The sequence below is a fragment of the Microtus pennsylvanicus genome, chromosome 7 (assembly GCF_037038515.1).
Source record: "Microtus pennsylvanicus isolate mMicPen1 chromosome 7, mMicPen1.hap1, whole genome shotgun sequence".
NCBI classification, from domain to species: Eukaryota; Metazoa; Chordata; class Mammalia; order Rodentia; family Cricetidae; genus Microtus; species Microtus pennsylvanicus.
The window spans coordinates 99,665,716-99,691,131 of record NC_134585.1 but is presented as its reverse complement, the minus strand read 5'-3'; the positions used below and the strand labels follow the sequence as shown (position 1 = coordinate 99,691,131).

General features: G+C 37.9%; 1 protein-coding gene across 1 annotated transcript in view; it reads right to left on the bottom strand.

The window, feature by feature from the left end:
- The window catches only part of Plppr4 (phospholipid phosphatase related 4), a 36,437-nt gene extending 12,253 nt beyond the window's left edge, over positions 1 to 24,184 (bottom strand). Inside the window, exons 1-3 of the mRNA XM_075981508.1 lie at positions 23,582 to 24,184; positions 4,346 to 4,531; positions 1,030 to 1,159 (exon numbers count right to left, since the gene is read on the bottom strand). Coding sequence (XP_075837623.1) covers positions 1,030 to 1,159; positions 4,346 to 4,531; positions 23,582 to 23,803 — 538 coding nt within the window. The 5' untranslated portion in view covers positions 23,804 to 24,184. The remainder of the gene's footprint in view (positions 1 to 1,029; positions 1,160 to 4,345; positions 4,532 to 23,581) is intronic.
- Between the last annotated feature and the right edge of the window lie 1,232 nt (positions 24,185 to 25,416).

Sequence of the window (25,416 nt, the reverse complement as noted above, 5' to 3'; positions counted from 1 at the left end):
CAAAAAGCAGGGTTTAGAAAATTATTCAGAGTCAGTCAGGGAGAGAAAATTTCATGTAATTATTCATGAGATATTACATGAGGCTACCAATTTCTTTATGTTGACAAGCTATAGGTAAAAATAGCCTAATATTGACTTATTGGGATGAATATAAAACCTTCAGGTTGGTTTCTGGTATCGTAGATGATCATTTAAATCAGTAAAAAAATGTAAAATAAAATCTGTGGCTCAAACTTGATTCTGATGGTCCCATGCTAATTGCGATTTAGCATGAGGAATTAGTGTGAGTCAGATATTTACTTAGTCAGACCTGTGGTTTTCTTATAGGCTTCATTAAAAAAAAAGTAAGGCGTGTGTGTGTGTGTGTGTGTGTGTGTGTGTGTGTGTGTGTGTGTGTAAAGGAGTCTAACCAAGAAAGAGTAGCCAGGATGTAGCAGTCTAGTGTGACATATCCATCCACAGTGACTTCGGGATGAAACCACTAAGAAACAGACTCACTTATGTGAATAAGTTAATTTCTGAAACTTTGTCAACTAACGATAACCTACTGACATTTAAAAAAATAAATAAAATGAAGCATGGTGCCACACTCTTGCTATTCTAGCACGTGGGAGGTAGTGGCAGGAAGCTGAGGAATTCAAGGCCAGCTTCAACAACATATTAAATAGCGGCCACATTTAATTGCCCCTACTTTCTCCTTCTCCCATGGGAAAAAAAATATCAAAACCTAAAACATACACTTTGTGAAACTATTTTAAAGTAAACTTATGCTTCAACTAGAGTTTGGTAGAATGCCCTGAAATGTGTGGTGTGCTAGCTCACAGAATCAGGGCTATGACTCTAAATAACACATTTTCGATAGAGATCCTAGATTCTGATTTTTAAAAAACAGTTTCCTGTATAATGTGAAACTCACGCGTACTGAACGTATACATCTAAATTACAGCTTTAAGGGTTTAATATCTGTAATTAGACATCGTATTTCTGTGCAGAAAAGCATTTTCTTTCTTTTTGGCTCGTCACACCCACCAACGAATCTGACGGCTCTTCTGAGAAAGGAGTTGAAGTTGCAGCCCCCGGCATTGATGTGGGGTTCCAATCCAGCCCCATTTCTTCTTTTGGAAAGGCAGCAGTATAGAATCCCTTCTCCCACCATGATCTGCAAAGGCCACACGGTGTCAGCAAGAGTGTCACTGTAACTGCACACTCGCAAGTATACACTATGCATCATCCGTTCACGCATTGTCAATTCAACAAAGAGAAGATGTGTTTTTCTGAGCACTTCAGAAATGTAAGCAATTTATTCTGGGGATTTAGCAAGCAGTGAGAAATAAGCAATTAGGGCACTGTAAAGAGTTCTGGCTGTGTCTTGTCTACTTGCATTTGTCAAAGGTGTGAAAATGTCTCTGCATTTCAATTTGATTAAAAGAATCACCCCTTGGTATTTTGCTCATCACACCCAGTAATTCAATCAACTGCACAGTTGCTGATTCTGCTCTAGCTTTGAGATTTTTGACATAAATTTCAAGATGCCTTAGAAGAATCAAATAAATATAGTTAGTATCAGAAACATTTGACAAGCAGATTTGGTCAACAAAATACTTTCTAATTTAGCAGGAGGAAAATAAATGCATGCAAAGCTTGACTAAGTATAAAAGTACTATTGAGTATAGCCATTCCATACATATTTCAGTAGGGATGGAACGATGTTTTGTATTGGTTAATATGGAAGCAACCACTGCCAACAACTCAATGTAGGCACTGCAAATGGATCAATTATTTAATGTTAATTGTACTATATTAAAAGTTTAAAACAATAAATTTAGACATGAAAAGGTCATACAGTGGATGGCTATCTATTGTTTCCAGCACATGCAGCAACACCAGGAGAGGAAGCATCATGTGATAAAGGTTCCTGATGGGGAACGTAGCAATTGGACTTCTTCCAAGTGACTCTGGGTTTATTTGCTCAGTTTATTCACTCATAGCTTAGTGAACAAACGACTTTACATCTATAAAGTGTGAGTTATTCCAATGATTGCATATAAGCAGTCCTTTTACCAGGGTCGTACACATCCTGATGTACTTTATGTGTTTTATTCCAGATGTATCAATTAAATCCATGTATTGCATTCTGGCTGAGAAATATTTTCTGATGTGATAGGTTTAAAACAAATATACTATTTCCTCTATGGTCAAATGACTAAGCAAAATGACGGAAAGATGTTGCTATTTGAAGAAATGTCATCCATTAAAAAGCTTTCTCTGCTTCCAAGTGCATCATAAATACTTCTAATCCTTTGAATTCGCTGGAGCTCAAATACCATTTGTTTGCAGCGTGACTAAACTAGGTTTCAATTATTTTATCCAAATATTTCATTAAATGTATTTATAGTATAAATAATAAAATATTATTTACTCTAGGGGTAATACTTGGAGTACAGAATCATGGTTACATGAAAGTATAGAGTTGAGAAAATCTACAAAGAAACTTTTTAGAAACTGTTGATATACTGAAACTCAAAAGGCCAGTGCATCAGAGAATCTTATAAAAGATCTGTTTAATTGTGCCTTTTAATTTCATAAATGTTCAACATTGATGAGTGTAGTGAAAGAACCTAAGATGAGCAAAGTAAACAATACCACCCAGGAAATGTATTTCTTTTCTTTTAGGCAAGTAGTGTGGGGGCAGAAGAAATGGCTTATCTAACCTTATTTATCAATGGATGTACATGAAACATGCTATTTGTGATGTGTTATAACACATCAAAACACCTGTTTAGAAATTAAATACCAAGGAAATAAATACCAGTGAACATATAGACAAGTGAACTGGCTAGATAATTTTCAAAAAGAGAAATATAAATGGCAAATAACTATTTAAAAAAGTTCTCAGTATTCATAGCTATCAGAAATATAAAAATTAGAATTACTTTAAGATATTACCTTTCCTCAGTGAGAATAGCTATCACTAATAATCATGATAAGAAATGTTGGAGGGAACACGGAGAAAAAGAAAGCCTTATGCACTGCTGGTGGGGGCAAAATTAATATAACCATTGTGGAAATCATCTGGAAATTTCTCAAAAAATTAAAAATAGAACTACCCTATGATTCCAATGTTTATTTCTGCGTATATATCCAGAGAAGCCTCCTTCTCTAGACATATTTGCACACCAGTGTTTATTGTTGCTTTATTCACTATAATGATGAATTGGATTCAACTTCATTGTCCATCAACAGATGAATAGATATTGAAAATTTATATGTATATAAAATGGAATACTACTCGGCTCTAAAGAAAAATTGCCCTAAAGAAAAAAATGCAATCACAAAATTTGTAGGTAAATTAACTTAGAATGTAAAATAGTAAGCGATGTTATACATTCTCAGAAAGATCAAACTGCATGCCTTTCCCTCACATGCAGAATCTAGTCAGTAATGCATGCACACAACTAAACAAGTGTGCATGTTGGTACAGTGTGTCATGTAGGAAAGAGAGCAAAGAAAGTTAAATACCAGGGGATGATGATGGGCTGAATGCAGGAAGTGGGCATGCACTCATTATGAAGGTTTAGTTCTAACCCTGTATTGGATTTTCCGGTTTTGGTTGTAGATAATTACATAAATGCATAAGTAAAAGCATCAGATAAAATGTGAAGCTCCCCAATTTCTTATAGAAATTCTTTGATTACATAGTCTTTGGTAATTTTAACTTGCAATTTTCTTTTGCAACATTTATTTATAGTAGGATTTCATACTAAAAACAACTGTGTTTTAATTCATGTTTGATAGATAGGATGCATGTGTATGAGGGTGTGTGTGTGTGTGTGTGTGTGTGTGTAGTAAGCATGAATACATGACCAAAAGTTAAGTTTTGAGCTTTTTACACTTGGTAAGTCTCATTGATTATAATCAGTGTAAAGTGCTAATTTAGTAAAATTTAACCTCTAAATGTTATTAAAATCATTTTTGAACAGAGAATAATTGTTTTCAGCTCCCTGGAATTCAAGTAGCAAACAAAACATGAGAAATACATCAATTAAAAATATATCACCAATATAATAGTATCCATTAAGAAAAATTGTCTAGTTATAAAATCTTTTTCATAAATGCAAACATCATTTTGGAAACTGTGTAATTTTTAAAACTAAATGCTAACAATTTTAAGCAATCAACTACATGATAATGTCAATATGTAATATATCCCAAAGACAAGACCTTCCCAATCCAAGGGTTAGAGTTCATCTTTTTCTTGGTTTTTTTTTTTTTCACACTTGCTACACAAACTGAATCAGTTTTTGTTTTCTGGGATTAAACAATAAAATTTGGGGTCAATTCTTACCGTAATTGCAGGTCCAGCAAAAGCCAAGCTAAGCAACATGAGGAATGGGATGGCCTCCTGGGTCGGCTCAATGTAGGGCATGCTAAGACTCCGGTCATAGCAGCTGAATCCAGAGTGCACAGGTTTGAAGACATCTGTGAGTTCCAGGAAATAGAGGCTCACCACCGACGATGCCAATATGGGCAACTGAGGGTGAAAGACACAGGAAACAATCTATTTTTGTAAATAGGACAAATAGGACCAGTACAACTTGAAGTCTGAAACTGGTGGAATTTTCCCCTTCTGTCACAGCCCCTCTGTGGGGCAGAATAAAATGCACTCACAACATGCTGAGGGTTGGATGGTCACAGTATGCCTCCAGTCCTCTACCTTGCCCGGATGCTCTCATCTGTCACCCTTTGCCGAATCTTCCCACTTTTCTCTTCACTTACTCGTCCTCTTATCCACTCCCCCACCACTAACCCCACAAGGAGACTTTTGGACATATTCCAACTCATTCCACTTCCTGCCTTATTGGTTGCCATTTTCACCTGACCCGAATCCAAATGTTTAACATGAACAGAACCCAAGAGCTACACCATGGAATGGAACTTCCTTCAATATGGTTTCAATGTGGCCTTGGTTTCCTTCTCACGCTTCTATCACTCCTCAACTCGCTGCTGACCACGCTCAGATGGTTCTTCATGATGTTCCTGTCAGAGTCAAATTTATTCTTTCCCAAGGTCCTTTGCCTCTGCTGCTCCTTTTCCTTTCATGTCCTTTCCCTAATTCTTTTCATGAAAGACATCTCTCCATGATTAATGGGATGTCCTGCATCCTCTAGTTATGGTGACCTTTGATCCATCTTCAACCTTGTCATCTCTCTTGATTTTTCTTAATAGTACTTATTAATTAAAATTATTTTGTGAATTAACATTATGGTAATAAAATTAGCAATTATTTCATTTTCTTCTTCTATAAACTATAAATAAACTACAACAAACACTTAATTAAAGAAGTAAAAATCTGCCAGTGTTGTTTGTTGCTGAGACCCTGGAGTATAAAACTGTTAGTTTCACATAGTAACATTCAATACATCACTTAGTGGTTTTAGTGGCCAATTGCTACTTATCAATAGACAACTAACTGAATAAAAGTGTAAACCCTAATTATACTGAACCCTAAGTATACTGAAGTTGCCAGCGTTAGCAAATAAAAATGCATGCTAACCAGTTAAATAAACATTTCAGATTGCAATAACCAATTTTTATTGTAAGAATATCCCATTCAATGATTGAGAAATACATAAAAATTATTCAATGTTTTTCTTAAATTTTGATTTCATTGGCTACCTGTTTGACTACCCTTAAACCAATCGCAATGTAGTTTCTAACCTTTTGTTTTATATAATTTGTGAATTTTTCTTTCATTCAACCTATAACACTCCAGGTTCTCACTTCACAGAAGTTAGGTATCATATAGAGAACATGATGTGCAATTTGCCATCCAGGAAAAAAATGCCAAGAGAGTGAGCTACTGTCAGTTTGGAAGAAAATATGAATTCTTTGCTATAGTAGTCCTATCAATGCTAACAATATAGACTTATGCATTATGTTTAGTTTGGCATTGGGAAGATGGTTCGATCAGTATACTGCTTGTTCTGCACATGTGAGCATTTGAACTTGATCCATGCAATAAACTTGCCGCTACACACACTTAATTCTAGAGTTTGGGAGGTGGAAAGAGGAGAGTTCCTGGAGCATACTGAGCAGACAGTCTAGCAGAATTGATGCAGTTCTTTCCCAGTGAGCAGTCCTATCTCAAGACCAAGATGGAAAGTGACCGAGGAAGACACCCATCAGTGGCTTGCCTCTCCAGACGTTCCCCCCCCATCATGATTCCCTTCTTTAGTTTAAGGTTTTGATATTTGTGGAATACCTAATATTCATATAACTAAACAGGAAAGATATTTTATAAGAACATGATTAACCAGTGATGATTTCTGGCTATTTGTTTAAAATATAAATTTTCAACATAGAGTTACACTTTCTATTTCCAGGAAGTCTTTATTTGTAATGAACTGAGCATTAGGTTTATTGGAAAACTTAGTTAGGAATGGTGATTACTCTGCTTGTGGCTTTCTGGTTTTCAACTGGGTGGTTTCTATGGAACAAAACATTGCGTTGAAATATTTGTGTTTTATTTTATCCATTAGCATTCGATGACTCTACACAGCTTGCTATTTTTTTCACACTCCTTCCTAACTTGGTCTACAGTGATAGTAGCTTTTCAGCATAAACAATGAAGCAGTTCTCCCTGGTGTATTCATGTGACTGAAATTCCCATTTCAGTCTGGATTAATATATTTTATCTTTAATTTAGTAAGTAGATCATGCCAGATAATTTCCTGTTTTGGAAATTGATGCGATTCATTGATTTTTAATCCACTTAATTTAAATCTTATTGCTTGGCAGATAGGTTATATTGATGTCCTTGTTTTTATAGGTGATAAGCATTCATAATAACAAGTGGCAGAGTTAGTTGTTGAACCTAGCTCATTCCAAAGTCTTACGTATTAAAAACTATTCTATCTTCCTTTCCAAATATTAAATAGAAATAAATGTTTCAGATAATGAATTAATGGCTTACATCAATTTAAGAATAACTGTTAGCTTGTGGCTGTTCTGTATTTATCACTCTTTGTGAAGATATGCATTAATTAGTATAAATAGACTTTATCTTAAATATGTGGTTTCTATTAAACTGGAAAGAATTTTTCTACTTATTTGAATGCTAAATATTTCACCATTAATCAGATTTCTCCATCTACTTTCTATCCTCTTTTTTTTTTCCTGGAAAATTTCTTGTGTAACCGACATGTACTTTGCCCATGGGAGTCAGATTTGTGATCTCCAGTGCCCAACTGGATAACATGTGACGATCAATTTTTTTAATGCTCATAAACTTACAAGTGAGCAAAAATTTTACTAATATAATCAATCTGAAAATAAAGTTGGCCTTATTTGTCAGAGACAAATCCCCCATGTGACATTTGTGTCTGATCACACGTAGACTCCATGCTCGACTACATTAACAATGACATAGCTAAAGAATGAAGGTATTATTTTCAGTGCATATGCATGGGCAATGCGAAAGAATGCTTAGAAGTTTGCAGTGTAGTAGAACCAGTGGCGTCGGATGGCTTTCACGTGGCTAGGAGGGTCTAGTTCCAGTATGTTCACTGTACCAGAGATCACATTGGAAGGGCTTCTTCAATTTCAGTTTTCTTATCTCCGAAAGTAGCTATGTTATGAGTACCCATCCCTGCCAGTCAGCTGACAAGAAGAAATGTGCGATTGTAAACAAAATGACAAATGCCTGGAATAGACATTAGCGCTTTGATCCCATTGCGCACTTTCTTTTCTACCTCTGACTTCAGTTACCCATGATTTAAAAATATTAAGCAGAGAACCTCTGGATAAATATGCAAAAAACCCATAACAACTTTTATTATAGGATATGATAATTGTTCAAATTTATTATTTGTGTTGCTAATTTCTCCCTGTTGCTAATTCCTAAGTTAAACCTTATCCTAAGCCTGTGTAAAAAGAAAAATGCACACACGGTTTCTATAAACAGCTTCAGGTACCCTCAGCCATTCCTGGAATAGAACCTCTACAAATGGTTTATGGCTGCTGCCTAAAGTTGTCCAGTGTAATTGTATAATGTTAGCAATATGCTTCTTATATTTCTCGCCTTAATTTCCTAGAACTTTTTTTTTCAGGGAATTATTGAATACCGCCCCCCCCTTTTTTTATTGTTTTTGAGTTAGGTAGACTGGGTATATAGAATGAGTCTGATGCTTTCCCCAACTAACATCTTTAGGCCGTGGTCTAATCATACTTCCTATATTGCCATTAATGGTTGCTGATACAATAATGACTTCCAAATAGATACACATGCATTGGAACACGCAAGCAATAAGTTACCTTGTGAATGAAAACAATGTCTATTACTAATCTCTAGGTCTTTTTGTCTTTTTCACATTAGTCAATTTTTGTAGCTGTACTATAGTTATCTGTGTTTCAGTCAAAGTCTATTTCAATACCTTACTTGTTTTAAAAATTAGAAATAATTTTCTATCCCTTTGATGTTAGTATTTCCATTTTTTTTCTAAAAGGCCAGTTAGTTTTTGTTTTTTTCATCAATATTGCCTTTTCCCACCCAAGTACAGTGGATTAAATCACAATGTCATTTAAATCTGTCGTACTTGTCTTCAAGTGTTTTTTTTTAATCCTTGAGATGCTTAGCAACAGAAGTTGCTTTTGAATGGAGAACGTTAGCAGATAAAATATGCTAATTTTGGAAAACATATATAGAATTTTATATGCAAAGAATAGAAAAAGTTACACAGATTTTGATAGCATTTAAAATGAGATCTTGAAGATTTAAAACTTTGTACATAGCCAAGTATAGGTCTTTTATTCTTTAATTGTGACAGAGCTAAGAAAACAGCGAGAGCCAGCCTGCTTTGTGCAGGAGCACTAAGAAGGGAAATTACCGGAGCGGTGGAAAAGCGGCTTTCAGGAAGAACAGATTGAGTCTTATAATTACTATGTACTGAGGAACTTGGGAGTGACAATGATAGGGCAATTTAAAATAAAATAAAACGGTAACTTTTGGAGCACAGAGCCGAGGGGAAGAAAGTTATTTTAAAAGATCACATTTGCTGTGTAATTGTTGTTTTTTTCTCATTTCAGTTTTTAAAGCCCAAATCTCTAGCTATGTATCAGTTGTAGTGACATATTTTTGCAACCCACCATGGCGTCTTATCCAGGACAGATAACTTACTTGCTTTCGGCATGCTGATAATAAGGGCACGGTTCCTCCCCATTGGGGAGCATTCACTTTGCTCTCCACCTGGTGGAACACATATTGGTTCCTGTCTTGGGCCGATTTCATGGCCATGAATGATTCAGAATCCTGGAAGAGTCTCTTGAGGCAGTCGCACCATCTCCACCAAGGGTGCTCAACAGACCCAGCAGTGTTGGATAATAATATCCAATGTTTTCTTTAATAAATATCTATCAAGAGCCTGCCTGATCACATAAGTCAGTGTTCAGGTTGTGATTAAACAGAGACCTTAATGTCATGATAGATTTTCTAGATGAGGAAGGCAGATAAAAATTAAGAAAGAAAATTGAAAAACCTACGGTGTCTGAAGACGAAAGTGGTAGTATTTCAGTGCCGCCTGGATTCTCTATACCTTAAGCAAGTCCTAGCTTAGTTGACATCTAATTGTTTGCAAGTAACCTGAGAAAGTATGGAACTGGTATGTTCTGCAAAATAAACTAGACAATATTTGGAGAGAGTAAATGGAGGTATAACAGAACTCAGTGTATCTTTTATCAAGATTGCCCTGGATGTGGGATTGAGGATAGACAGCGGAGTCCCAAAGTAGAAGTAGAGTGAAAATTTGAATGCGCCCAAAATTTAGCAAAACGTGTGTTCACACACAACAGTTGCAAGGAACTTGTTTATGTACACTGCTCAAACTCAATGGGGGAGGTAAGAACTTTCCAATTCAAGCAACTTGAGTTCCAATGGATGCTGGGTAGACCTACCTGTCTACCCATTTAAGAGAGGAGATAACTGTGATGTGGCTATAGAGAACTCACTAGTTATAGTTGTAGTTGTGGAGACATGACAGGAATTCAGTGGATGGTCACTGAAGAAGAGAAAACAATAAAGGTCTTAATTGCAATCCAAGCAGCAGGGCCAAAAGGACAATTTCCTAGGCAGAAGAATACTGGGTGAAATCTGAGAGAGAGTGAGCAAACGTTCTGTTTTACAGCTGTTCAAACTGAGGTGTCTCTTGGTTGTTTAATCACAGCTGTCCAGCAAACTTTAATGTGTTGTTTGGAAGGATGAAGCTCCACGGCATTCGATGATTTAAATTTGAGCATCATCCTTACTCTCGAAGAACTACACTTGCACAAAAATTTCCAAGTTGTCTAGGTTTTCCTATGAGTAATGCCACAAGAAATCAAAGAATATTATTAAGTGAATTTTTCAAAGGAACAATTGTAGATTAATAAGAAATTTGAAATGAGAAGTCTAAAGGCCATTTTGACAGATATTCCAAAATCGAATACAATGGGAAATTTAGGACTGAGGCAATGACTCAGACAATAAAGTGCAGAGAGTATGAGGACCTGAATTGGATCCCTAGAACCCTTGTGAAAAGTAACCCAGCATGGTCGCCTCTGTAATCCCGGTGCTGGGGTAGAGAGAGGAGCTAGGAGGAACTGATGTTTTCTGATGAATGGTCTGTTTCCTGGCTCAGTGAGAGACCCTGCCTCAAAAATAAAGTGGAGAAGCTTAGCAGATAAAACACTTACAGTGGTGAGCCCCCTTGAGTCTCATAAAACCACACAGACCCACATAAAAACTGTATAAGTCACATCTCTAACCCCAGTGGTATGATAGAAAGATGGCAGGCAGTAACAGGAGAATCCCCAGAAGTTCTCAAGCCTGTAAGCCAAGGTCGCAATCTCCAGGCTTTCCTCTGACCTTCACACAAGTGCTCTAGCATGTATGCCCCTGCATTTACACACACCATCCGCATACACACAAAAGAAAGAAGGAAAATAATGGAATGGTGGATGAGGAACAGGCTTGATGTACACTTCAAGCTCCCACACATATTCACACACATACGTACACATGCACAAAATGTGAAATTCCACATAGCACTACATATATTTAAATAAAAAAATATTAATAGGTCAAAATGGTCTTTATTAAGGACTGACCACTAAGAAGGTTGTCAAAAAGTGGAAATATAAATTGTTCACAACTTTTAGTATGTGGCATAGGGAGTAATTAGGAGGAGAAATTTAGGCTTGGAGGAGGAAAAAAAAAGGGACCAAGAGACACCAGGGAGATGTCAGGGACTGGCCAGCCAGACAAGAAGGAAGCAGAAAGTAGAATGAAAGACAGGTAGAAAGCCCAAGGCAAAATGTAGATGAGTAGAAGATGGTTAAATTAAGTTGAAAGGGCTAGTGGGACAAGCCCAAGTGCAGGCTGAGCTTTCCTAACTAGTAATACATCTCCATGACTTTATTTGGGAGCTGTTTGGCAGCCCAAATAGAGCTCCAGCTGCACTTGTGTGCTTTGAAAAAAGGCTACCCTTTTGTTTTTAACTCTTACACACTTTCTATATTCATTTCTTCCTTATAATCATAAAGTGTTTCACTTGCTCAAATCTATGATCTGTCCTTTCTAGATCCCATTGTATTTTGACTTAAAACAGAATTTATTGAGCATACTCGTGCTTAAAGAGAGAGGTGTGGACTGACTTTTATTTAGATGGTTCCTCTTACTTATCTGATTTAATTTCAGTTACTTCCTTGGGAATCTTATGATTTATTTTAGTATAAGGACTCTGCCCAAGATAAGTTAAGCAGTGTTCTTGATGTCTGTGTGACAAGGCCAGTAATTGAATTCTGCTCTGTTAAATTCCTGGAATCTTGTGGCCCCATTACATCTTATTGCTCCTTTGTCACATGTCACCATCTGGCATCTGTCTAATGCTTTTCAGGAAAAGTAGCCCCAGGAGTCAGTGGCCATGCCAGTTCGGAGGACAGACGGTTGGAGGGAGCCATGTGTGCAAGGGGCTTGAGCAGTGCCAAGAATGGGGGATGTTGGACATTTTCAAACTGCGGTCCTACTAATACAATATTCCCAGATCTAAGGTTCTTTGCGCAATTTCTCCAAAGCCATTCTTGTTTTTGTTTATTTTGGTGATATCTTAAGAGTTTTAAATACTTAGAATTTGGACTAATTTTGTCTCCACTTTTATCTGCCTTAGTGAATTGCTTTTAATAAATCAGAAATTGGGCACACCTAAGGCTCTGGATGGTTTCTCATCTTTGGTACTTCTCTGGTATTCCTGCCTTGGAAACACTGCTGTTCTGAGGATGCCTGGATCATAGCAGTTGTCATTCATCATTGGGGATAAAAATTGTTCATTTGCTGGTCTATTTAAACAACATGGTCTTTTAGGGCAAAGAAAGTCTTCTCTTCCTAGTCTATTACTTCTTTATTCCTGATACCTTGATGGCCCTCAATGCAGAGTAAGTTAATGCCTATATAGGTGATTGAAAAGATGACATATATTTAGGCTATTCCTGTAATGCAATACACACACACACGTAGTCTTATTGTGTAGTTAAAATAATCCCATACTTGAAAGCCTTATTTATATCAACCATGCACACCAACAGAAATATTTCCTATTTTGAAATTCTAATGATTTTGCTAGCATATGAGAATATAAGAAACTTACATTGGGTCTTCCCAATTACAGTGTTGGTTAGTAGAACATAGTTACCATTCCTAGTATATATTTTACATTTAAAGGAAAAAAATCTGTTCTGTGTCTTTTTTTTTGAATTTGTATGAAAGTATTTAATAGTTGGTAAAAAAAAACACTAAAAAGCAGGATTATAAGACTAATTCCATTAATGAGTATTTAAGGCTCATGAGCAGTTCTCGCTACTCCTCTTTACACCTGAATATTCTGGGAAACCACACACAACGCACACAAATCCAAGCTTTCCAATACTCAGTGTAAGTGGGTGTTCTATGTCTTTAAGCGTGAATATAATCTATATGTCTATAGCTCTAAGAAGACTGATGACAACCACTCAATGATTTAATAATAGAAACTAATATAACACTTAGTGGCTGCTTTATTACCTGAACATTGATGTGGCATTGGGCTTAGGGGCTGGGCTTTATGAGCATCAGCCTTAACCCCTGGCACTGAAGATTGCTTTCTCATACATGATTAGACACTGAAGTATGTGCATTGTCTTGGAAAGAGTTTTGTTCTTGAAACCAAATTAGAGATGAAGACCCGAGGCGGTGGATCGGTATTTCATGTGTTGAAAGTAAATTGCTTTGTAAATCTTTTCTTATGGGCATAAGTTCTCTTTCCCTGTAACATACAGATGACTTAAAAAAATGATACTAACAGCAATTTAATGCAACTGATATTTGACAGGTACTATTTAAAGGGCTTTGCATGTTTGAGTTATGCAATCTCCAAGATTCATTTTTTTAAAAAGAAAGTTGCTACTATTATAGATGCCTTATGGATAAGAAAACAGAGCAAGGAGAAATTACATGATTTTTTTGTAAAGTTATTCGGCTTGGTAGCTGGATTACTAACTCAAGGCATCTGGTTCCTGAGTTCACGTTTGTAATCACTGCATATATTTTCCTTTCTTAGAAACATCTGCCAGTGACCTACTCTTTTTCAAAATCACCGAGAAATTTGAGAATTAAATATGGAAATATTTTCCTTTGGATATCATCTACTGCGTGGTATGGATATCAAATGTTTCTTGATATCTTCCAAAGAAAAATGAGGTGAGTATATACTTCCTTAGAGAGGCATATTCATTTCTAAGTATCAATTTCATTCCAAAAGAGAAACCATACAGATATTTACCAGATATTCTGTTTTTCTTTCTGTCTTGAACAAATAGTCCATAGTGTTTTCCCATTAGATGATAAAATAAACCCAAGCAGAGTTTCAAATGAGGACTCATGTGGACCACAGAGACACCACTCTCCAGTCTTTCAGCAGTCTAGAAGATAGGCAATGTTGCTGAGACAGTGCTCACTGTCATTTACTTTACAGTTAATAATGTTGACACAAACTAAATACAACAGTTTTTTAAAAAACTACACACACTGGAGATGTAGCTCTGTGGTGGAGTTTTTGCACAAGTACACAAACCCATGGGTTTGATCTTAGCACTAGGAAAAAGCAAAATGTAAAACAAATGCTTCCACTATTAGCCTTATTTAATTCATGCACTCAATAGCAGTTAGCAGAAGAATTTCTTCCTCAGAGGAAATAAGCCAACAATGCTTAGATGTTGTTTCCAGCCAAGTAACAAAGAGCCATATCATAAGTAAACAGTAAATAACTTATTTGATGGATAAATAGATTTTCATGAAGATATAAAATTAATCAACCCCATAACACCATTTTAACATCTATTTGACAGAGTGTAATTGGTGCATTGAGACTCTGTGTGTGAGGAACTGGTGTCTAAATCTAGAACCTTTAGAGCTGGTGGTTCACCTGTAACCAGTCTCGAAGAACAGTTTTGTTGTGCCATGTTAAATCGCTGATAGTCTATCTTGTGTGTTTCTGTTCAATTTTTTCAACAATATTTGTCTGTTAGCAATACTGATAGTTTTCTTTTCTTTGGCCAAAATTACATTTATTTTAATCACACACATTTCATTTTCTCCTTAATATGCCTAATGGGTTGGCCAGCTTTAGAAAAGTCAGAAACCATTTTGTTACAGCAAACAAGCAATTATCCTTTCTTATGTTGATTGACATTGTTTTGTTTTCTGATTTAAAAACAACCAAGAAAACAGTAATGGACTTCAGTGCCAGTTAATTTAGGGTCTGGTTACTCTCAGCAAAACACCTCAGCATTAATTTGGTCATAAATAGCATTTTTATTCTTGACATTCAGCATTTAAAACCCACTTGACCAAGAAATTATCTCATTGCATGATTATCTGGAATTTTAATTCTAATCTATTCTAGAAGGTACCTTAGAAAGCTGAGATGCTCATGGCCCTCACAATCAAGCCAGTTCATACTTTAAATATAAACTTCATATTTCCCTATTATGAGATAAGAGAACATTGCTGGTTGATATTCTTTCTTTTTCTGTTGTATGTGTATGTGTGTGCATGTGTGTGTGTGTGTGTGTGTTGCATGTATGCATATGTATGTGTGTGAAAGAACATGTTTATAGGTGTGAATGAACATGCAGAAGCCAGAGGTTGCTGTTAAGAATTATCTTCCAGTGCTCTTGCACCTCATTCACTGGGACAAGATCTCTCAATTAAACCCAGAGCTCACTGATATGGTAAGTCTTGCTAGCCAGCTTGCTGTGGAGATTTCCCTGTAGGTTGGCCACCATTCCCATTTGACATTTATTTAGGTATCTGAGGATCCAGCTCTGGCCTTCACACTTGCTGGGAAAATGTTTCAACTTCTGAGTCATCTCTTCAATTTCTAATAGTTGAGTTTTAAACAAGTTCCTCGACTTCCCCGTGTCAATTACTTAACTAGTAAAGACGAGTTAATATCTGCTCTTTATCTGTGTTTAAGAATTAGATGAGATAACAAAATATTTGCAAAATGACATTGAAGAATAATGGGAGATTCAGTTATTTTATAAATAATGTTGTAAATCATATACTTATTTCTTCCAGTGTTCCCTTTCCTCTCTGTAAGAGACTCCATTCATACCAAGTGAGGAAATTGTGAAATTACACATGAACATTTTGGCAATGGGACTTTTTTAGTATTTTTGTATTTCAATTCAACCATACTCCATCAAAAAGGGGGGGGGGTGTAACAATTCAGAGAAGCAACAGATCCCGTCCTGATTACTGTAATACGCTGCTTAATATGAGGCCATGAAATGCACCAAGAAGCTGGCGTGAAAACACACACACACATACACACACACACACACACACACACAGTACATCTACATGCTGAATTAGAATGACCTGCATGAACGATTATTCAGACCAGAGCATTCTCTTATAAAGAATGGGAACATGGTGGAAAAAGTTGCGGAAATATTTTATGAACCAGAAGTTGGGGAGGACTACTGAGAAATAGTGTCTTCTAGACATTACAGGGCCATTCTTTCATAAGTTCCCACAGTTATGGTTACTTGTGCAAGATCAAGCCAGTCAGAATCACCTCATGGATGTAGGAGTTCACAAGGTCCTAGTTGATGGTCACCGAGGGAGGCTTAGTCAGTTTTCTTTAGGGTTGTGGCCTCTGGTAGGTTGCTTATGCTTCATATTGGAAACATTAATTCAGTATGTTATTTATTATTATTATTATTTAAAGAGAGATGGCGTGAAGTTAGGAAGGGGATGTGGATGGTGGTTAGGGGAAATTGGAGTGGGAAGTGGGGGTGGGCATGATCAAATCACACTATATTTATGCATGAATTAAAATATAATCTATTACATTATTCTAAAATAAAATATATTTAATAAAGAAATTCTAGAAATCATAATAACTAGGAAAGAGCATTACAATAGAAGTCAGGAGAACTGAATTTATTCCTGGTCTGATATTAACTGTACACACCTTAAGTTAACTCTAACTCCTTAAAACAGTTTTCTTTTACCTGACAGAATTGAGACAGACCAGATGTTCTTGGATTATGGAGTTAATTCTGTAATAAGAGTTCCTGATTTTGTATTTTTTACGAGTGTTTGCTTGGGGCAAAGCCTTGGCTTCTATATATAATATATACTCACACCAAGAGGACACTTTTTCTGTAAATGAAATTTGTAACACACTTCCAGTATAAAAAGCAACCATTGTATCCCAGATGCAAAGTCATCTCAGACAACTTGAGTCCCCAAACAAATCTCTAAATTTCATTCCAAGAGTAGGTTTCCAATGATCTCACACACGTTTCACCCTATGTTCAGGTTTCTGGACATGTCTCTCCTAACCCTGGTTGGCTTAGCCTCACTTTGTTTCTACTTTCTAAGAGTCATTTCCCTAGCTCCATCACTTGTGAACTCGCCCCACCCATTCCACTTCCTTAAACTCTCAGTTCCAAGCCTGTCCTAGCCTGTGCACAGCTCCTTATTAATTTCCACGGGTGCTTGGTGAATCCGTTTGTTCTTGCTGAGAGGAAAGGATTCTGTAAGTGAACAACCATCACAGTTTCAGGACATCCATACCAAAAGGAAATCCTTACCACTGATAGGAAATAGTACCAACAAAGTCAAATTTAGGAGTTAAAATGCACAGAAAATTTCTATTCTTCAGTTCTGATGCAATCCCAATCATACGTATCTACACGAATGACCTCCAATACTATGAAGCTAGCCATGTGAAAGAGAGGCAGGTCTCTATTCTATGTCTTCACTAAACCTAGCATTGTTACTGGAAGCATGCAGGATGAGCGTGGTGCAACCACAGTGTGTGAGAAAAATGGATCTGTACTCAAATCTTGGCTTCATCCTTTAATTGTAATATGCCTTTGGTAAGAATTTTTTCTACATGAGCTACACTTTTCTGTTTAAAAAGCAAAGATAATAATGCCTTGTTTGAGGTTAGGCATAATTCCAGCACTTGAGAGGCTAAGGTCAGAGGGTGCAAGTTTGAAGCAAGCCTGGATCTGTAAACTGAAATTGTCACAAAACATAGCTAAAGTGAGAAGGCAAACAACAAAAACAAACAACAAAAGAACAAGAACAAACTACCTCCTTGTTCTGAGGAGTAGTGACAATGTAGCCAGAGCTTCCTCCACATAGAGAACACTTGAAATTCACCATACTTTATTATTATTATAAATAAGATATTTGTCTCCTACATCATCAACAACACTACCATTACAAATCTCTGAGGCTAACAGGCAAGAAATAATTTCTTTCCTGATATAAGTGTAGGAGTGATTTACTCATGGAGAAAGATAGAGATTGTGCCTCAGAAGAGGAGAGGAGAGGAGTCACTAACAGAAGGTTATGTGCTCCATACTTGGTGTTGCGGAAGTGTCCTCATTTAACTCTGTCTCTAGGACTAGAAATCTCTTTGCTTTCTCTTGACTTTCTCTTTTGCATCAATTTGTGGATTGTAACTAACTGGGGAGGGGCGATTTGCCAGCCTCTCTCACTTGGCAGGATTTGGAGTAGTTTTTGAGGAGACTATCTCTATCCAATCCAGGAAAGGAGGAACATTCACAGTTACTATTTTGGTACACATAAATGCAGAAATGTTGTGATGTAATTTTTCTTGCTGATATTAGTGTTCATGTAAAAACAAATCTGTATTTCACAGAAAGATCAAAGAAGCTACATAAACTTGAAAAAAGATGATAAATAGTAGAAATGTGAATTCATGGTAATGAAAGTTAAGATACAAATTTCTTGGTAAGAATTCTTGATACAAACCTCTTTCTCAAAAGAAGTAATTTAAATTATTTTGAGGTTAAAATACTGTTTCTGATATGTTTTAGATGCCAAGTGGAGAAGCATGATTTTTTTCACACCATCAGTGCTTATATGCATCTGTGTGCAGAGTTTTGAGTGTGTGCTTGTATTTACATGAAAAAAATTTCAGTTTTGTATTTATGAATATACCTGTAAAACATGTGAATAACATTTTAAAAATTTCCTCTATTTCCATGGGTAAGCATTATCCTAGGAATTGGAAATGATGCTACAAAGTTGAAGAATATTTAAATAAAAACATCTGTGACCCACTTATTTTACTTTCAGAATTTCCATTTTGGGGACTTTACAAAGGACTTACCATGTGTTTACAATACATATTGAATGATCTTTGAATAGTGTGAATAATGAGAAAAAATTACGAGTCTGGGCACAGAGGGATTGTTATAGTGCTTAGCATAAAAGGGATACACCCAGACTACAACCCTACCTGAATGTAAAGCTGGGTGATTCAGCCCCAAAAGCCCAAAGGCATCCTATCTATGTTCTGAGTTGCAATCAACAACATAGACAAGAAAGCTATCACTTGGAGAGGACTTTGTCAATTAAAATTCAAGAACATTTTGGTCTACTTTTGGTTAATATAAGACTGCCTTGGATATATATTTGTGTGAGGGTCCTTCCATAGTTGACCTTTCTTTTCTCATGCTGAACACTGAAAAACTGAATTACCCAACTTATCCATAAAGTAGGGTGATATTCTAGAAGCCATCTTGTTTGCAAGCTGTCATAGAATGCTGCTATCAACCATGGACCTAGTTATCAGCTAAACCAAAGATAAAAGAAAAAACATTCTGTCCACTAACTCACTGTTGAGTGTGGCAGTAAACAAGGACACCATTACTTGAACATAGAAGCTGAATGCTTCACAAGATTATAGAGGTTCTTTTCCAGAGTAAGTGGGTTGGGGCATCTCTCCTCCTTGTCTATCCTGGGGATACTAGCTGCTGGCTAGCGAGACAGCTGAGGAGTGCCCACTGTCTGCTCAGTCTTTTCCTGAGTGTCTTCCAGCTGAGGACTGAGCTGAGGAAGCATGTCTTCCTCAAGAGAGATCTCTCACTGTCTCTTATTAAATCTCCCTGTTTTGTTGTTGCTTCTTTATCTGCTGTTTTCCCTCTGAATCAGGGTCTTAAAAGTGTTGCTCAGGCTGGCTTCAGACTCCTGGACTCAAGTGATCATCCCACCCCAGCCTCTCAGGTGCGGTCTTCTTGTTTTAGTAGGGAGGAAGCAAATGGAGTAACTTTGTTTGCATATACATTCTCTCTGTAAGTAGAATGCACCAGTCTCTGTGATGGTGAACATGAAGTCTGAGTTGGTATCGGCTCAACCTCAACCTTTGCTTTTTAAACTTGGCTGCATTATTTAATTTCTATCTATTGCTTTAAAAAAAATCTAGTTAACAATGGCCTCTTTCATTTAAAAATTAATTTCTTCATTTTGTGTGTATGTATATATGTATGTATGCATGATACATACTTTGATATAAAGATTAAAGGGCAACATGTGGGAGTGAGTCTGTCCTCTCCTTCTAACCTTTCCACCATGTGGGTTCCGGGATTTAACTCAGGTCACTTGGCTTGAGCCATCTAGCTGGTTCATTGGCTTCTTTTTAAAAACAGAGCCACTGAAGACTGAGCAAGTGCATACCCTTCTAAAGGCTTCATAAATAATGGTCAAATTTCCTATACAAAATTAGGAACACTCCACTGTCCCTACCAGTGGCCAATATTACCAAGATTGATTCAAAGAAACCTATGAAACTCAAAGAAGATGGCTTTCTGAGGATCAGTGTGAACTAATGAAGTAGACCTTGTCCAATCTAGGAGTGAAAGAATCTACTTCAAGTCAAGGGCAATTGTAAAAGAGGAAACGAAACAGCACAGTGTAGCCATTTTAACACAGGCCTGATGCTTTAACCACAGAGTACATTCTATAGCCAAAAAAATAGGCATCTTATTTTCTATTATAGGTGAATATATGTATGCTCATATTGAGCCTATGCCAGGTGGTGGTGGCACACGCCTTTAATCACAGCACTGCGGAGGCAGAGACAGGTGGATCTCTGTGATTTCAAGGCCAGCCTGGTCTACAAGAGCTAGTTCCAGAACAGGTTCCAAACCTACAGAGAAACCCTGCCACAAAAAAACAACAAAAAACAACAACAACAAAAAGAAAACAAACATACTGAGCCTACATAATTTTTATCATATCAAAAGAAGTGTGGAATGAGAGAGCAAACATAATCAAAATTATGCACTATAAGGCATTGGTGATAGTTGAACCAGGTCAACTCATCTTTAAGGTCTACTTTGTTCTCCATCAACCAAATGTTGCTATTTTTATGCCAGAATTGCATCCAAGTTGATTATAATACTCTCTGGTCCACTTCAAAAATTTCCCAACTAAGTTCCTTTGTGTCCTCTATGTATTATAAATAGCAATCCAAAGGGGTCAAATATGTTGAAGAAAGACAGCTTTGTCCCCCACCGTCACAAGACTCCCACACTTTCCCCCTAAATATTGGTCCTTTCACATACTTTTTGTTACCTCGATTATGATATCTAGGCTCTAGATCTGATTTGTGATGGAAGATTTGCTTGTGTTTTGCCAATCTATCTCAATCCCTGGGATCCTGGGAAAGTATATTCCAAGGCCAAGCGCTATCTTTCTGGTGCTTTATATTGACATGTTAATTCAAGCTCTGTTTATTCATCTTGCAAAAGAGACTCATCCTGCAAAGATTCATCCCACTAGCTTCAAAATGAGTCATTTCTAAGGAGCTGGGTAGTGCTTCCTGCCAACTCCTAAATAGCTGGAAGACTGATGCTTTCCCCAGTCTTCTGCAGTCTCTTTAGAGGTTCATCATGCATTTAAGGTTAAGGAAGATAATTTGCAATCCAAATTTGTAGCTCTCTATTAGAAGTCTATTACCCCTTGCCAAATATAATGCTGTAGGTGTTCATTTAAACCTCATGAAGCAGGCACAGTGGTGCATGCCTGTCACCCTAGTTTATGGAAGGGAGAGAGGCAGGAGGTCAGGAATTCAAGGCCTGTCTTGATACTAGTTAGTTTGAAACCACCTTGGGATCCATGGAATCCCATTTCAAAACATAAAGAACAGAAAGCTAAACAAGAAAATGACTACAAAAACGAATCTTATAATAAACCGGACTAATGGTTTCAGGTGATCTCTCTGTGACTTGTGTCAGAGTAGGTCAGAATAAAAGTAGTGATTTCTACTCCTGGAAAATATATGACATTTATAAGATATTTGTACCCAGAGACACCATTCCCATGAATTATAAACACTTTTACCTTTAAAATCCTAGGCTAAAGGGTATGTATTTTGTAAACGTTTCCTCAAAAGTTTGTATTTCTATTATTTAAGGGAACAATTAAGTTTTGGTTTGTGCCCTCATTCAGAAAGTGTTCCTGGAAGCCATACAGCTGGGTTCTAGTGTAGTCAGCTTCCAGTTGATCTCAAGTGAGCATCTCCTAGAGACAGACCCAACAATTCATTAATATATTTCCAATAAATTTAATAGTTTTAGATGTGATTAAAAGTGCTTTAGCAAGACACCCCACTAAATGGATTAGCAATGCCACAAGTGGTCTAGCCACTGGAATGCAGGCAGCCTGTTTTTCTAATCCTTTATTCTGTTCATGGAATGTTCTGGGCCCACAGTTTTCAACCACCCAAGCAATAGCTTCAGGATTCTTTGTAAAAGGAACAATAAAGAAAACAATGATTTTAAGCAAACAGGACACACACTCTCTCTCTCTTTCTCCCTTTCTTTCCCTCCTGTCTCTCTACTTCTTTTCTATAGGTCCTAGAGGAAGGTGTCACAGGTCATTTCTCTGAAGCTTATGCAGGTCACATACACCTCTCTTAACACTTGAATTATTTCAAAATATATGGCACATAAAAGAAACTACCAAATATATAGTTATCTCCAAGGATAGGCTTGACACAACATTTCTTCTCCAAGTTTCAAGGCAATGGCTCTTGCCCAATCCAGACACACCTCTCAGTCATCAAATACAGAATCTCCTACCTATCTGTACTTGGAAGTGAGAACCTCCATGTTTGGCTGAAAAGACAACGAAGGAAGGCTATTTTTAATGCAGCAATAGTTTCAAAATTTTCTATTCAACATAAGATGTAATTACATGGACACAGTTTTACCTTTAAAACTATTAGATTTTCCTAAATGTATGCAATGCACCCTGTCTCCACGTATAATTTAACAAACCCCTTGCTTTAAAATGTCCTCCGAATGCAATGGATCACAGCACACGGAATCCTGTACCTGTCAATCTTTACACCCCTCCCATAAACTGTTCCTCCCTCAAATGCTGCATTAGGTAAGCCAGAGAGGTTCATTATGAGTGCAACCCCATGTTAATTGCTTAACTGTAATACTGTTCAGGTCAGAATAAGAGCACGGATACAAATCATGTGAACTCAGATGATGTCATACATTTAAAATATATATTCACTTGTTTTCCTATGTATCTACACCATGCTGTATAAATAAATATGAATATATGTCCGTGCACACACCCACACATAGCATGGCAAAAGGCCAACAGACTGATGATTGACATCTAGAAATGACCCAATTTTGGAAGCAGATGAAGTACCATAGCAACTGTAGTAGGAGAAGGGTTTGGGAGGGTTAATAGGCGCCACATAATCCTAAAAGCACACAAACATCTCCTACCCTATAGCTCAGGCAAAGCTGTATGCATTTGAATTCCCACCAAAAGCTCAGAGTTCTAAATACCATCAGCAAATTGAAAATCACAAATTCCAAATATAGGCATCACGGCCCCTTCGGGGCACTTATGGACCCTGTACACACAAGCACTACAGGGCCGAAACTAGACCTATACTCTGACAGGTATCCCTTCCCCTAAGGCCACCCAGCAAGGCACCCCTAGTGTTAAGCAGCTGGTGCTGGCAGGTGTCCTCAGGCCGACTCAGGGAAGCTCTGGAGAAAAATATGTTAGGGGGAAAGGGAGAGGGTCCAGCGGGGATAGCAGTGACGCACACCCTGGTGCTTCGGTGTGGTCACCAATCTTACCAAGGACCCAAATTCGTTCCGGAGCTGTCCGGAAAGATCTGCATTATGCCAGGGCCCTGGGCCAACTCACCTCAACGAAATAAAAACAGGGCAGGAGGGTGACGCTGTCCTTGATCACTTTGCCCTTTGGCCTCTCCTTCGCCGACATCCCCGCCGCCTGCCTGGCTCCGCGTCCTTCCCCGGGCGAGGTGTGCACCGCGCGGGCAAGGCAAGCTGCCTGCTCCAGCCGCAAGCGCCGGGCGCCGCTGATGTCACATTCCCCGCGGGCACCGCTGGAGCCAGCGCGCTGCATGCAGCGTACCCGCCTTCTCCCCGCCCCTCTTTGCAGTAACCCCGCGGTTCCCTGAACCCGCAGGTCTTCTTCTTCAGCACTGCCTTTGCTCCGGTCGGGGTCGTGCTGGCAAGGGATAGTCTGTTCCCTCCTCCAAGCTGTTGCTGCTATGGCTTCCCCTCCCTGCCACTCTCCCCGTGCTCTTCGCCGCCCAGGCAAAGGCTCCTCCGCTGGCTGTCGGAGCTTGACGTCAAGAGTAGGGGGGGAAAACTGGTGAAACACTCCAGGTTTCTGCAGAAACAAGGCTGAGGAGCCAGGAACCTGGCCTCAGATGGTTTCCTATCTGGTATTTGTCTTGGCTTCCTGGAGAGCAGAAACCTGTGCAGCACCCCTACCCATAGCAAGAAAAGCTTCCTCAACCTGTGCAGAATTAAAACTCGAACTTCATTCTGATAAGTAGGCCAAGGAGGGAATTTACTGGGAACTGGCTGCTACCCAAGAGTGTCAGCCCTGCCTGCAGATCTCTAGGGAGGTAGCTCCCAGGAAGCATGGAGAAAAGCTTGGTTCAGCTGGGGACCTAAGTGAGTGTTTCCTGCCTTTGAAGAGATAGGGTCATCGTCATAAACCCCAAAGGCGAGGAAAGGTTCTAACTTCACTCTTTAAAATAATAATAATAATAATAAATTTATTGATTTATTTTACTTTGCGACAGCAGTTTCCGCTCCGTCTTCCCTTGCCGTTCCCTCCCGCTGTACCCCACCTCCCTTTTCCAACCTCACTCTTACTCCCTAGCACAGTGTGGGAAACACAGCTATAACACTGAGGTCTAAGTGGAGCCCTTTACCTGATTGGCAGTGTCCATGGTTTCTCTCAACTTTGTGATTCTTTTGGCAACCACTAGAATCAAGCGATACAGAAGAAACACTCAATGAACACAAAGTAACACACCATGCTTATGATCACCCACTTGGGTCATTCTAGGTCATTTCTAGCACTTTCAAATGCTCCTCATCAACCACATGACTTTGAATGCCCAGCCTACTATTCAGCTGGCTTTTCTCATTGCTGCTCCAGTGGGGTTTGGGCGAGTTAGGGGCCACATCCACTAACATTCATGTTTAACTATCCACGCACTGTTTCTGCCAGGATTAGGTTACAGAGTCCTATGGTATACTTTCCCATCCGGATGCAACATACTCAGTGACATTCTATCTCCAGGTAAACCAGATGTCTATTTGAATAGCAAACTATAACAGAATAAAAATATTACATAAGATCTTGACTTCCTGAGACTTGGGACCATAGCTTTAAGTCTCCCCCACCCTACGATCTTAGTGTTCCCTTTTTAGTTGGTGATGGTTCAATTTCCATTGACTGTGGTTCCATCCATACCTTTTTATTCCATCTAAAATTTATATCTTAAGTTTAACTACATCATTTCTGTGTTCCCTACCATCTTTTTTCAAGTTCATATAGGTATTTGATCTTCGTAGTTCTTTTACATGATAACTTATCAAAGGCCAATATAGTCAGTTGAACTTTAACTCACTCAGAAAATAGAAGCCATGAAAAACACTATATTATCTTTTAAAATCGAGTACTCCCTACCACCACTCATAACCACTACCAGGTCT